Raw genomic sequence first — 15,070 nt, 5'->3', positions numbered from 1 at the left:
GATTAATGTAATATTGAAAATTTAAGAAATGTTAGCAAGGATTATAGGTGATTGGTAGTACTATTTTGTAGTATGAAGCATGGTTTAAATCTTGTCAGAATCCCCAGAACTTAACATGAAAATTAGAATAGAGGTGACACTTGTATCTCCATTCTAAACCATTTTGTCATACTACTACAATTTTTTCCTTCTAAAACAGATTTCATCAAGTCTTCAGAATTCTGAATCCATTAATCCATTTGACTCTCCATTTATTGCTTTTCTCTTTCATTTTTTGTTTTTGAGACATTGTCTCACTCTATTACCCATGCTGGAGTGCAGTGGCATGTTCATGTCTCAGTGAACCTCTGCCTTCCGGCTCAAGATATCACATCAGCCTCCCTAATAACTGGGGCCATAGGCATGCGCTCCCACGCCCTGCTAATTTTTTGTAGAGATGAGGTCTTGCCATGTTGCCCAGGCTGGTCTCAAACTCTGGGCTCTAGCCATTTGGCCACCTCAGCCTCCCCAATGTGGTAGGATTACAGGGGTGAGTCACCACACCTAGCCTGACTCTCCATTTCTTATAGCACTGCCTCTTAATGAGGAAAGCACATTAGAATTGCCCAGGGGGCTTCCAAAATATGCATGTATCTAGAACCCTTCCTCAGAAAATCTGATATTTAGGTAGGAGTGGCAAGCATGTTAACAAAAACTGTGCATTGATTCAGATGCCTCTTTATGTCATGTCCCAACTAAAGTTTCTTACTCTGTCTCATGTTATTTTCTCCTCTTACCCTCTGTTCTGCTTTCACCGTGCCAAAAATGATATAATACAAATACGTTTTCATTTTATACTTTTGTATTAATACTTTTGTACATGCTGTTTCTACCGCCTGAAATACCTTTTGTTTCCCTCTGCATCCTCCCTTTCTCTCCTCTCCAGGTCTTTTATCTGTCAAACAATGAGTTTTCTTCCTAGATTCTCCTCTGATGGCAAATCTTTCCTTACTCCGCCAGGTAGAAATAGTCACTCTCTCTTTTATGTTTACTATTTATATTTGATTATTATTTTTTAAGTGTCCATCTCTTCCATTAATCTGTGAGCTCAGTGAAATTATGTAATTTATCTTATTTGTGTTTGTGTTAAATGAATACATGGATAACTAATAAATTGACAGCTTTGTTAGGAATTTAAATGTACAATGTTTTCATAAACGTTGTTTTTAAGGGCAGCATTAAATTGAGGTTTTCATGATCAACCACCAAGACATACGTTGATACATACGTAACATTATTTGTCTTAATATATATTACCATAAAAATTTGTATGCATATAGGTGTTTATTTCTTATCTTCATTTTTTTCCCTTGTGCCTACAGACGAAATCTCACAAAACTGTCCCTTATCTTCAGTCACATGCTGGCAGAAATCAAAGCAATCTTTCCTAATGGTCAATTCCAGGGAGATAACTTTCGTATCACAAAAGCAGATGCTGCTGAATTCTGGAGAAAGTTTTTTGGAGACAAGTAAGTAAAAATCATTTTTTATAGCTGTGGGTCTATCTTTCGAGGGTTACTGTATCCTCCCTCCAGTTGGATATGGTATATATTTTAGTTGAGTTTTGTGAATGTATTTTATTATTTTTGATAAGCATTTTAATTGATTGGTAATTTTTATAGCCACCAAAGGTATGCCTCAATAATGCAATAGTGTTTTAGTCACTAAGTAAATATTATACAATGTTATTTATTTCATGAGCATTCATTGAGTTTGTTCTGAGAAGCAGAGGTATGTAAGAGTCTTTATACATGAGAAGCTGATAACTTCTTATAATTTAATATATACTTAATATACAAAATAAAGGGTAGAAGGGCATAGATACTTTAAAAAATGGCATAAGTAAATTGCTCTGACAATTTAGAAGGGAATAGTTGCTTTGGGATCAGTGATCAGGGACTGCTTCCTGGAGGAGGTGGTATGTTAAGCTTGGTTAAGATCCGAAATCGAGGTGAGAGAAGGCCCTGGCACCCTGATCCAGCCTTTCTTTGTTTTACTGCATAGAGATTATATATGGGTGAACAAGATATGAGGATAATGTTATCACAAAGATGTAGTCTGTTGCAAAGTAGCTAAAGATGTTTTCTCTTAGGTATGCCCTACAGAGACACAGATTCTGGTGAGCTTGGTAGATAATGGAATTGAATATCTAAAGTCAGCATAATTTATATAAAAGTTGCAAAACTTTTGTCATAAATGTCTCAGTAAAATGATCAAGAGTGAGCATCAGGAGGCAAGTGGTTTCCCCAGTAACCTTTTAAGAATTACCTTTAATGAGAGCGCATCCTCAGAACGTCCTAGAATGTAGGCAAAGCCCTGGCTGAGTAAGTAAGGAGGAAGTGTGATTGCTTACATAGATTGTTGTTTTAATCTTGTATCAAAGGTCTGTATTTGTCCTTTAACTGATGAAATTAGACATAAAAGTTGTTAATATACACTTTTTTTAGTACTTTGATATGGTGAACTGCAATATTGGTTTTCCTTTGTTTGTTTTTGTTTTTTTTATTTACAAAGTACTGTGTTTACTATAGTCACCACCAAGATTGGAATATACCTACATAGAGTAATGTACATTTCATTAAGCACACAATTTTTTTGGCATCCAAAATATTAAAGCCTATTTCCCACATTATACTAAAATGTATTCTAAATTATTTTTAGGCACTAAAGGAGAAAATGCCATTGTTGCCATTAACATGGAAATTCTGTGTTGTAGCAATCTAGTTATTTATAATGTTCATATATTCATTCAGAAATGAAGAATTTAGAAAAAAGTTTATCCTTATCTGAATTAGAATAACACAGACAGCTAAGACTATACTAATTAAATATTTATTAATTGTAGAAAGCAGAACAATCTTGCCAGGTTCAGGGTGTAGGAAACTGAGAGGGTTTGTTTCCTGTAGTTGCAGTTCATGTATTAACATTGTAAGCTTAGATTAAACAGTCGGTAACCTTCAAAATAAACTTTCTCTTAAAGTTTTAAGAAAATATGTAGGACAAATTGATTGTGGTATTTCTTTTTGAAAACTGAAAATTCTGGTGAGTTATAAAATGGTTTACTTGTCATAAGGTCAATAAAAAATGGAAAGATTGCTCACAGGTTTTTTTAAGAGAGGAGTTTACTTTGCTGGCACTTCAAGCCACAGAAAATTATGCATTTGAGACATCTTTATTTCCCTTTATTTATAACCGCAGACATCAAGGGGCTGAAATTTCTGTTCAACTGCTACATGAGTGAAATCACTACTACATCAAATGAGGGGTTCTTGAAATAGTGATTAGATACTTTCCCTACCTCCCAAGTCTTTTCACTTTTGTCTGCTGTTTTTACTGAATTGAGAAAGCTGCTTAATTTTTCTTTAACACTTTTAATTTGTGGATGACTGCCAAATTTCATGCTCCTTTTGGAACTTATATGCATTACCATAGTCATCCAAATTAACGATTCCTTTATTAGATAATTGGAGAAAGTGTTTTTTTATTCTTCCTAGTTTTTTACCTTGTGGTTCCATAATATTTTATCGAATGAATGGACATATGCATGAATAATGTGTATCCTTTCGAAAGGTTGAATTTTTTTTTCCATTATGCTCTAATACTGTTTGTATTTTCCCAGAACTTAGTTCTCCTGTGGGAGCATGCCTGTCATTTATCTCACTGTTCATTGAGGCCATGTGAGGATGCTTTCATGTAGCCTAACCAGTGCCTTTAAACTTGAAAACAGCAGTCTTTCCTAAAACAGAACCATTAATCCATTCATGAGGGCAGCGCCCTCATGATCTAACCACCTCTTGAAGGTTCTACTTCTTAATACAGTCACAATGGCAATTAAATTTTAACATGAGTTTTGGAAGGGGCATTCAAACTATAGCACTGTTGTTTTTGAAGACATGATAGTGCTACCTTCTCTGCTCAGGGCCCAAGCCCAGTGGCCAAGAGGCACTGCCTGCCTTGTGGCCCAAGGGGAACAGTAACACAACATGTATCATGGCAAATTTGTTGGGAAATTCTGTTTATGGTCAATTTTTATGCAAGTGAATATATTTTAACAATGCAGTCATGCTTTTCCTTTCATAGTCTGTTGTCCAGGAGTTAGAAATCTGTAGGAAAAGAAAAGTGACATTATTGAATAAATGTGTCTAAGTATGTTCAGCAAAATGAGACCAGTACTAAACTGAATCTTCACACTCTGGAATAATAACTTATAATCCAGAAACTTTAAGCATGAAGCTCGAAAAATATATTACTAGCTATTAAAAAGAGAAGAACATTAATGTCATTAGACTCTGGGTGGCGGTCATTTTTCTTAGCGAGTCAGGTAGCAGCTCGTGACTCGTTTAAGTACTTTTTGACATTGAGAAAAGTGATTGATTGAAGTGGTGATTTATAAGATTTTAGTGCACCGGTCACCTGAGCAGTGCACACTGTACCTAATATGTATTCTTTTATCCCTTGCCCCTCTCTCTCCCTTCCCCACCACAACCCCAAAGTCCATTATATCATTCTTATGCCTTTGTGTGCCCATAGCTTAGCTCCCACTTATAAGTGAGAACATACGATATTTGGTTTTCCATTTCTGAGTTACTTCACTTAGAATAATGGTTTCTAGCTCCATCCAAGTTGCTGCAAAAGACATTATTTCATTCCTTCTTATGGCTGAGTAATAGTCCATGGTGTAAATATACCATGTTTTCTTTATCCACTTGTTGGTCTATGTGCACTTAGGTTGGTTCCATATCGTTGCAATTGCAAATTATGCTGCTATAAACAAGCGTGTGCATGTGTCTTTTTCATATAATGACTTCTTTTCCTTTGACCAGATATCTGGCAGTGGATTGCTGGGTTGAATGGCAGTTCTACTTTTAGTTCTTTAAAGAGTCTCCGTACTGTTTTCCATAGTGGTTGTTACTAATTTACCCTCCCACCAGCAATGTAGAAGTGTTCCCTTTTCACAACATCCACCTCAACATCTATTGTTTTTAAAGATGTTTAACAACGTCTATTGTTTTTAATTATGGTCATTCTTGCAGAAGTAAGGTGGTTTCTCACTGTGGTTTTTATTTGCATTTCTCCGATGATTAGTGATGTTGAGCATTTTTTCATATGCTTGTTGGCTGTTTGTATATGTCTTTTTGAGAAATGTCTATTCATTTCCTTTGCCCACTTTTTGATGGGATTATTTGTTTTCTTCTTGCTGATTTGTTGGAGTTCCTTGTAGATTCTAGATACTCGTCCGTTGTCAGATGCGTAGTTTGCAAGTATGTTCTCCCACTGTGTGAGTTGTCTGTTTACTCTCCTGATTATTTCTTTTGCTGTGCAGAAGCTTTTTAATTAGGTCCCATTTATTTATTTTTATTTTTATGCATTTGCTTTTGAGGTCTTAGCCATGAATTCTCTGCCTAAGCTAATGTCCAGAAGAGTTTCTTTGATGTTATCTTGTAGGATTTTCATGGTTTCAGATCTTAGATTTAAGTCTTTGATCCATCTTGAGTTGATTTTTTAATAAGGTGAGAGATGGGGGTCCAGTTTCATTCTTCTACATGTGGCTTGCCAGTTTTTCCAGCACAGTTTATTGAATAGGGTATCCTTTTCCAAATTTATGTTTTTGTATGCTTTGTCAAAGATCAGTTAGCTGTATTTGGCTTTACTTCTGGGTTCTCTATTCTGTTCCATTGGTCTATGTGCCTGTCATTATACCAGTACCATGCTGCTTTGGTAACTATAGGCTTGTGTTGTAATTTGAGGTCAGATAGTGTGATGCCTCCAGATTTGTTCTTTTCGCTTAGTATTGCTTTGGTGATATGGTCTCTTTTTTGGTTCCATATGAATCTTAGGATTGTTTTTTCTAGTTCTGTGAAGAATGTTCTTCTAGTTCTGTGAAGATGGTATTTTGATGGGAATTGCATTGAGTCTGTAGATTGCTTTGAGCAGTGTGGTCACTTTATTCTTCCCATCCATGAGCAGGGGATGTGTTTCTATTTGTTGTGTCATCTATAATTTCTGTGTTTCAGTGTTTTATAGTTTTCCTTCTAGAGATCTTTCACCTCCTTGGTTAAATATATTCCTAAGTATTTTATTTTATTTTTTTCAGCTGTTGTAAAGGGGATTGAGTTCTTGGTTTGATTCTTAGCTTGGTTATGTTGGTGTATAGCAGTGCCACTGATTTGTGTGCATTGATTTTGAGTCCTGAGACTTTACTGAATTCATTTATAAGATCTGGGAGCTTTTTGGATGAATCTTGAGGCTTTTCTAGGTATATGATCATATCGTCAATGAATGATGACAGTTTGACTTCCTCTTTTCCAATTTGGATGCTGCTTCTTTCTTTTTTTTATTGGATTGCTCTGGCTATGACTTCCAGTACTGTGTTGAGTAGAAGTGGTGAAGGTGGGGATCTTTATCTGGTTCCAATTCTCAGGGGGAATGCTTTCAACTTTTTGCCATTCAGTATGATGTTAGCTATAGGTTTGACATATATGGCTTTTATTACTTTCGGGTAAATCTCTTCTGTACATATTTTGTTGAGGGATTATAAAAGGGTGCTGTATGTTTATCAAATGCTTTTTCTGGGTCTATTGAGATGATTATATATATTTTTTAAAATTCTGTTTATGTGATGTGTCACATTTATTACCTTGCATATGTTAAACTGTCCTTGTATCTCTGAAACCCACTTGATTGTGATGTATTACTTTTTTGTTGTGCTGTTGGATTAGTTAGCTAGTATTTTGTTGAGGATTTTTGCATCTATGTTCATCAGAGATATTGGTCTGTAGTTTGTTGTTGTTATGTCTTTTCCTGGTTTTGATATTAGCATGGTAGCAGCTTCATAGAATGATTTACGGAGGATTCCCTCTTTCTCTGTCTTTTGGAATAGTTTCAGTAGGATTAGTACCAATTTGTCTTTGAATGTCTGGTAGAATTCAGTTGTGAATCTATCTTGTCCTGGAATTTCTCTGTTTGCATTTTTAAAATTACTGATTCAGTCTCACTGCTTGTTATTGTTATTGGGTGGCAGTAAACCTTACTCAGCTCTCCTGCAGTTGGCGAGGCTGATCTCACTCCCACAGTGCTCTGCTAACAATGCTTGGTTTAGATCCAGGCAGCCTATACACAGAACTCAGACCTGCCTCAGGTCATAAGCTTCTCCACATAGAAAGCTGCCATGGCTTTCAAAAAGCCATGCCCCTCTTCGTCTTCCTACATGGCTAGGCACCCAGCTCCTGTGCTCCTGTCTGCAGCACACTTCCCGCTTGCCGCAACTCGTCCCTCCCCATTCTGTTCAGGGGAATTTGTTCCACTCGAGATTATATTACAAAATTCAGTTGGGAGGTTCTTTCACCCTGTGTCCTTTCCCTGAGCTCATTGGCTGACTTCCAGAGGGTCCCTGTGAGATACAGTCAGGAATAGCTTCCCTGGGTTCATGCTGGAGACTGGGAAGTCCTGCTGCTGCTCCTACTTTTTTATTTCCCTAAATCTGTTCCAGCTATTGGAAGGGTAAAGGGCTTCTCCAGTGGCCTGGATTTTCAGATTCCCTGGTGGGGATGTGTACTTGGAGGCAGGCTCTCCCCTTATCGCACTCTGAGGACTTAAGAGTTTTTCACCTGTCTCATGTAGTAGGCTGTAGCCTCCCAATTCTTTCATAGGGCCTGTGGATTCTGTTTTCCTAAGTTCCTGCGTTGGTTCTTTGAGAAAAAATTCACACTGAATCTCTGCACATTATTCTGTCCTTCCAAGTGGGAGAAGCATGCTGACACTGCCTCCAGTCTGCCATCTTGAAAAAAACAAAAAACAAAAATTAGCATTGGGAAGATTTAGACATAAATTTCCAAACAAATTATAATTCAATTAGAAACACAGATTCTAACTCTTGAATCTTCTTGCATGGCCTCTCCTCTCCATACTTAAAGTTCTCTTCTTCAAATTTAAATTCATATTCTGCATTACCCCAACAGCCTTCTGATTAGTCTCCCTATCTCCAATAACTACCTATCCAATTGTTCTTAGGGGACCAGTGAGCTCTCTAAAAAGCAGAGCTAATCATTCCAGTCTTTCGCTTGAAGTGTTTGCATGAATATTAATTCTAGGTTAAAGTCTAAAATCACATTAACATCACAAGCTTTAGAAACTTTTTCGCTGGCTTCTTTTTTTCTACTTATTATTTCTGTATACTTAACTCATCTGCAAAGAAACGACTCAATACTATTCATATCTCCTAATGTATGTCTCATTTTTTACTCCTCATTGTCTTTGTTTTCATATGTTGCATTCACTGCTTGGATAGGAAGTCACCCATGCCCTACCCAGTGTTGCCACTTTGAAAGCTTTACTTTAGTACCCTAATGGATATCCCTACTCTGTGCTGCCAGGTACCTGAGCTCACATCTGTCATAATAGATTACAGTGAACTGCTGACATGCCCCCATTTCTCAACTGAGAGGTTTCCAATAGACTAGAAAGTTTCTTTGGAGGCAGAGACTGCGTCTTACTTATTTTTGTGTTTTTGAGCCTGACACATTTCCTGGAATGTTTAGGCAATAATAATTTTTTTTTTTTTTTTTTAGGCGGAGTTTTGCTCTTGTTGCCCAGGCTGGAGTGCAATGGTGCCATCCCGGCTCACTGCAACCTCTGCTTCCTGGGTTCAAGTGATTCTCCCGCCTCAGCCTCCCGAGTAGCTGGGATTACAGGCATGCACCACCATGCCCGGCAATTTTTTTTTGTATTTTTAGTAGAGGTGGAGTTTCTCCATGTTGGCCGGGCTGGTCTCAAACTCCCGACCTCAGGTGATCCACCCGTCTCCGCCTCCCAGAGTGCTGGGATTACAGGCGTGAGCCACCATGCCCGGCGGCAATAATAATTGTTAACAGACTACATGAATAATTGCATGGATGGACGATGTCTATCCTCTACTCTCAATTTCCAGTGACTTCATTATATACAAATTGATCTCTTTTTAAATAATCAGTTCCTACATTTCTATTCCTTAGATGCCTCTCTTCCCTCTCTCTTTTCATCCATCTCAGAATTTTGACACCTTTCTTTAAGTTCAGTTCAGAAGTCCACTTTTCTGAGTTTTTCTCATTCATATACACCCTTCTATGTGATCTATGTTAATTACTGTATACTTTGGTTGCTGTTGTATTTTAGACACATTTATATTGTAAAATGTGTTTACTATGTAGGTCTTTCTTGCTTGATTGCAAGAGTCTTCAGTGACTTTCTGTGCAAAAGTTGGTGAAAACAGACACATTTATTTGAGTTATTGTATGTCAGATTTTGTGTTCAGTGCTTTCACATATGCTAGCCTCATTTTCAATATAATCTTTAAACTACTTTCTAAATGGTTGTTGAATGAGTCTTTTACATACCATATACATTGTAGACATTTAGTAGTTGTTAGTTGAATGTATGAGTATAGGATGCAACTTTTCTGCCATTTAAGCTCTCTCTTCCTTTACTTATGTTCTGTTCTTCAGTCAAATTGGCTTATTTGGCTCTTTCCGGACACATCAGCAATTATACCTTTCTATGTCTTTGCTCATATTGCTCCTTCTACTTGAAGATTTTTATAATCTCTGGCATAAAAATTCTTACTAATCCCTCAAAGATAATTTTGCTCATGATTTTTCTCATTAGTGTTATTACTAGATCTCTTCTTAAACTTTGCTAAGCTCTGGCTTATCTTCTGCATTTACTATTTTTATGGTTTTATTACAAGTATTTGTCTAGTTGTCATACTTCCCCCTAGACTATATGCTCCATGAAATCAAGCTTATTTATTCATCTTTGTATTTCTAAAGTAGCTCAGCACATTGTTTTATATACAGGCTTTCAGGAACCATTGTACATTTAATTCAGATGAGTTGAGAAGTAGAGGAATGTGCATTAGCATGTGCATGTGTGAGATGGAGCCTGCTTGCTTGATTGATTGGGAGACAGCATACTTAGGGTTTGGCATGCAGGCTCTGGAGCCAGATTGGGAGACAGCATACTTAGGGTTTGGCATGCAGGCTCTGGAGCCAGATTATCTGTCCCTGGACAGGTTCTGACTGCAACATTTACTCACTATGTGACTTTGGGGAATCTAGTTGGTTTTTCTATGCATCTTTTTCCTCATTTATAAAATGTGGCTGATACTAATAATACCTACCATCAGTGATTGTTATGAAGGCTTAAAATAGCTAAACCTTACCTGTAAGGCACATAAAACTGTGTCTAGCATATAATAAACATTCTATTTTGTGGAATAATTAACCAATTTAAACCTTTAAAAGTGGTCCAAAATTCTCTAAATAATGTAATTTACATTTGACTTTGTATGATGGAGGTTTCATACTCTGTAGCAATCTAAAAGCAAAAAAAAAAAAAAAAAAAGAAAGAAAAAGAAAAATGTTAAAAATTATTTTATGTGTATCCCGAGATGAAGGTAGAATTGAAGATAAGAAACTGTCTTGGTTACCATAGGTGGAAAATGGTCTATTTATAGCTCAATTTATTGCCTCTATGATTGATTTCCTGCAGAAGCGGTAAGAGCCTTCTTTGGTTTCCTGTATTTTCCTTTCACTATTAATATGAAACAAAGGAAAATACTTTCTTTACTTTTCCAGCAAGTGAGATATATATTCTTCTAGCATATTAACTAGATCAGTTTTCCCTCTAGGTAAAGAAAACACAACTTAATTATATTAAATTAAAAGAAGGGGTACACAGTAGAAATTAAGAGTTTTTACACTGAAAATTTCTAACAGATACTCTAAAGAGAAAGAAAAAAGAACTAAAGTAGGATTCAAAGAATCACTAGCTAATATTTCTACTAGTTAGTTACCTTCCTTTGTTGCCGGTTAAAAAAAATTTCAGGTATCTTTATGTCAATGAGGAAAATAAAAACTTACATATCTATTGGAGGCCTATTTTGTTCAATTCATTGTAACAAGATACAAAGCAACTAAGATGCCAATTATAATTTTCTACCTATAAGCAATATTCAGTTTGGGGAAGACAGGATATAAAAAGAAGATAAATACTTAAAATCAGCTCTGTACCATTAGAAAATCACATAAAGAATGTCACAAATAATAAATTAATTTACTAGTACATGCATACCTCAGAGATATTGTGGGTTTAGTTTGAGACAACTGCAATAAAGTACATCGCAATGAAGTGCATACTGCAATAAAGCAAGTCACATAGATTATTTTTGGCTTCCTAGTGAATATAGAAGTTGTATTTATACTATACCGTAGTCTGTTAGGTGTGCAATAGCATTATGTCTAAAAAAATGTATGCACCATAACTAAAAAAAAATTGCTAAAAAATGCTAACAATCAGCTGAGCCTTCAGTGAGTTGTAATCTTTTAGCTGCTGGAGAGTTGTGCCTCGCTGTTCATGGCTATTGACTGATCATATGCTGAAAGTTAAGGTGGCTGTGGCAATTTCTTAAAATTAGGTAGCAGTGAAGTTTACTGCATCAATTGATTCTTCCTTTCATGAAATAATTATCTATAACATGCAATGCTGTTTGATAATATTTTACTCACAATAGAGTTTCATTCAAAATTGGAGTCAGTCCTCTCAAACCCTGCCACTGCTTTATCAGTATTCTAAATCCTTTATTGTAATATCAGCAGTGTTCACAGCACCTTCACCTGGAGTAAATTACATTTAAGAAAGCACTTTTTTGCTTTTCTATAAGAAGCAACTTTTCATCTGTTCAAATTTTATGAGATTTGCATCAATTTAGCCACATGTTTAGGCTCTACTTCTAATTCTAGTTCTCTAGCAAATTCTGCATCTACAGTTACTTCTTCCACTGAAGTCTTGAAATCCTCAGAGTCACCCATGAGATTTGGAATTCACTGTTTCCAAACTCCTGTTAATGTTGATATTTTGACTTCCTCCCTTGAATCATAAATGTTCTTAATGGCATTAGAAAGGTGAATCCTTTCCACGAGGTTTTGAATTTTCTTTGCCCAGAGCTATCACAATATATGACAGCTATAGCCGTAGAAAATGTGTTTCTTAAATAATAAGACTTGAAAGTCAAAATGGCTCCTTGATTCATGGGCTGCAGAATGAGTACTGTGTTAGAAGACATGAAAACAACATTAATCTCCTTGTACATCTCCATCAAATCTTTTGGGTGATCGGGGCATTGCCAATGAGCAGTACTATTTTGAAAGGAATTGTTTTCTCTACACAGCATATCTCAACAGTAGGCTTAAAATATTCAGTAATCCAGGTTTTTTGTTCTATTTGTAGAGCACAGGAAGAGTAGATTTAGCGTAATTCTTAAAACGACCTAGGATTTTTGGAATGGTGAATGAACATTGTGTTCAACTTAAAGTCACCACTTTCATTAGCCACTAACAAGAGTCAGCCTGTCCTTTGAAGCTTTTTGTTTTTTTAAATAAAGAACAGAAATTTATTTCTCATAGTTCTGAAGGCTAGGAAGTCCAAGATCAAGGTGCTGACAAATTGTCTGGTAAGGACCCACTTCCTAATTTATAGATGGCCAAACATCTTTTTGCAATATCCTCACATGGTAGAAAGGGTGAGCAACTATCAGGGGGCTTTTGTTTTTTCTTTTTCAACCTTTATTTTGGAGGTTATTTAGGGGGTACATATGCAAGTTATTGCATATTGCATGATGCTGAGGTTTGGGGTATGATTGAACCCATCACGTAGCTTTGAAGCTAGGTATTGAGTTCTCTCTAGCCCTAGCATTTTCTAGATAGCATTTTCTTTCATCTTAAGGCTGTTTCATCTACATTAATTATCTGTTGTTTTGTGTTGCCACATTCATCAATGATCTTAGCTAGATCTTCCGTATAACTTGTAGCTTCTACGTCAGCACTTGGTGCTTCACCTTGTACTTTTATGTTAGAGAGAGCTTCTTTTCTTAAACCCCATAAACTAATTTCTGCTAGTTTCAAACTTTACTTCTGAAGCTTCCTTAATTCTCTTACCCTTCACAGAATTGAAGAGAGTTGGGGCCTTGTTTTGGATTAGACTTTGGCCTAACAGAATGTTGTGGCTAGTTTGATCTAACCAAACCACCAAAACTTTCTCCATATCACCAGTAAGGCTATTTTGCTTTATCATTCATGTGTTCACTGAAGTAGCATTTTTAATTTCCTTCATGGACTTCTCCTTTCCATTCACAACTTGGCTAACTGTTTGGTGCAAGAGGCCTCACTTTTGTCCTATGTCAGCTTTAGACATGCCTTTCTCACTAAACTTAATCATGTCCATAATTAGACGTAAAATGAGAGACTTGTGACTATTCCTTTCACTTGAGCACTTGAGGCCATTTTAGGGTTATTATTTGGCCTAATTTCAGTGTTGTTGGGTCTTAGGGAATAGAGAGTCCCCAGGAGAGGGAGAGAGAAAAGAGAACAGTGTTGGTGGAGCAGTGAGAACATATACCATTAAGTTTGCTGTCTTACATGGGCATGGTTCATAGTGCCCAAAAACTATTTGTTTCACACAAAAAAATATTGTTTTGAAACTGAAAAACTGGGAATGATGGCAACAATAGGTATGAATTGTGATATGGCAGCAATTGGCTAGACCTGTGTGCCAGCTCTTTTTCTTAGATAATATCTCTTCTAATTCATCACAGTCCTTTCCTGGACCTCTTTGCTCATTTATATTATCTACCTGGTCCCCAGATATTTCATTTTTTAATATCTGAAAGCTATTTGGAACCATTGGACTAATAGTGTGTGCCCTTGGATTTATAGAGGTCCTGGTCTTAATCCTCTAAACATTTGTTCCCTTCTCTGCTGGATGTGTTTACTTGGGTCAATAAAGAGAGAGAAGGTCTCCTAGAGCAAGGATCTTAAAGCCTTGTAAAATAGAGGTAGTATTTCTCCCTGGGTCAAAGGATATGCATTATCCATTACAAAATATTTGGGTTCCTTAAGTTATAGGTTCTACTCCAGAATCAAACCCACAGTGTATGCAGATGTCACCTGGCCCTCTTTGCATCTTTTAGGAGAATTTGTGTTTAGGGAACAAGTGCAAGAAAATACTGGTACTCTAGCCACTGCTCTTGCCGTGAGTAACAAAGTCCTTTGACTCTGACCCAGTCCTTTGACAGAAACCCAGTATTTTCTGTCACTATACATGAAACTGTGATAGGCCAACTTCTTAGCTTGCAGGAAGAGTAGAATCTTATATTCTTTGGTTTTTTAGAGTCATGTTCTGCTGGTAGAGAAAGTGTGACTTAATAGCAAAGTAAATAAAACTTATTTATATTAGTCTGTTTTCATGCTGCTGATAAAGACCTACCCGAGACTAATTTATAAAGAAAAAGAAGTTTAATGCACTCACAGTTCCACGTGGCTGGGGAGGCCTCACAATCGTGGTGGAAGGCAAAAGGCACTTCTTACGTGGCAGCAGATGAGAGAAAATGAGAGCCAATGTGAGATTTATTCACTACCACGAGAATAGTTTGTGGGAAACCACTCCCATGATTCAAATACCTCCCATTAGGTCCTTCCTACAATATATGGGAATTATGGGAGCTACAATTCAAGATGAAATTTGGGTGGGGACACAGCCAAACAATGTCATTCTGCCACTGGCCCCTCCCATATCTCATGTCCTCACATTCCAAAACACAATCATGCCTTTGCAACAGTCCCCCAAAGTCTTAACTCATTCCAGCATTAACTCAAAAGTCCACAGTTCAAAGTCTCATCTGAGACAACAAGAGTCCCTTGCACTTATGAGCCAGTAAAATCAAAAGCAAGTTAGTTACTTCCTAGGTACAATGGGGATACAGGCATTGGGAAATACAGCCATTCTGAATGGGAGAAATTGGCCAAAACAAAGGGTCTGCAGGCCCCACACAAGTCTGAAATCCAGCGGGCCAGTCAAGTCTTAAAGCTCCAAAATGATTTCCTTTGACTCCATGTCTCACATCCAGGGCATGCTGATGTAAGAGGTGGGTACTCATGGTCTTGGGCAGCTCCACCCCGTGGCTTCGCAGGGTACAGTTTCCCTCTTGGTTGCTTTCATGGGC

At 36.9% G+C, this 15,070-nt stretch overlaps 1 protein-coding gene across 10 annotated transcripts in view; it reads left to right on the top strand.

The window, feature by feature from the left end:
* Positions 1-15,070, top strand: part of CBLB (Cbl proto-oncogene B) — a 214,463-nt gene that overhangs the window by 91,483 nt on the left and 107,910 nt on the right. For all 10 annotated transcript variants that reach the window (XM_063661584.1, XM_063661588.1, XM_063661585.1 and 7 more), the window contains exon 4: positions 1,362-1,508. In XM_063661584.1, the coding sequence (XP_063517654.1) occupies positions 1,362-1,508 (147 nt within the window). The remainder of the gene's footprint in view (positions 1-1,361; positions 1,509-15,070) is intronic.

The sequence above is a fragment of the Pongo pygmaeus genome, chromosome 2 (assembly GCF_028885625.2).
Source record: "Pongo pygmaeus isolate AG05252 chromosome 2, NHGRI_mPonPyg2-v2.0_pri, whole genome shotgun sequence".
NCBI classification, from domain to species: Eukaryota; Metazoa; Chordata; class Mammalia; order Primates; family Hominidae; genus Pongo; species Pongo pygmaeus.
This window is presented reverse-complemented; position numbering and strand designations above follow the sequence as displayed.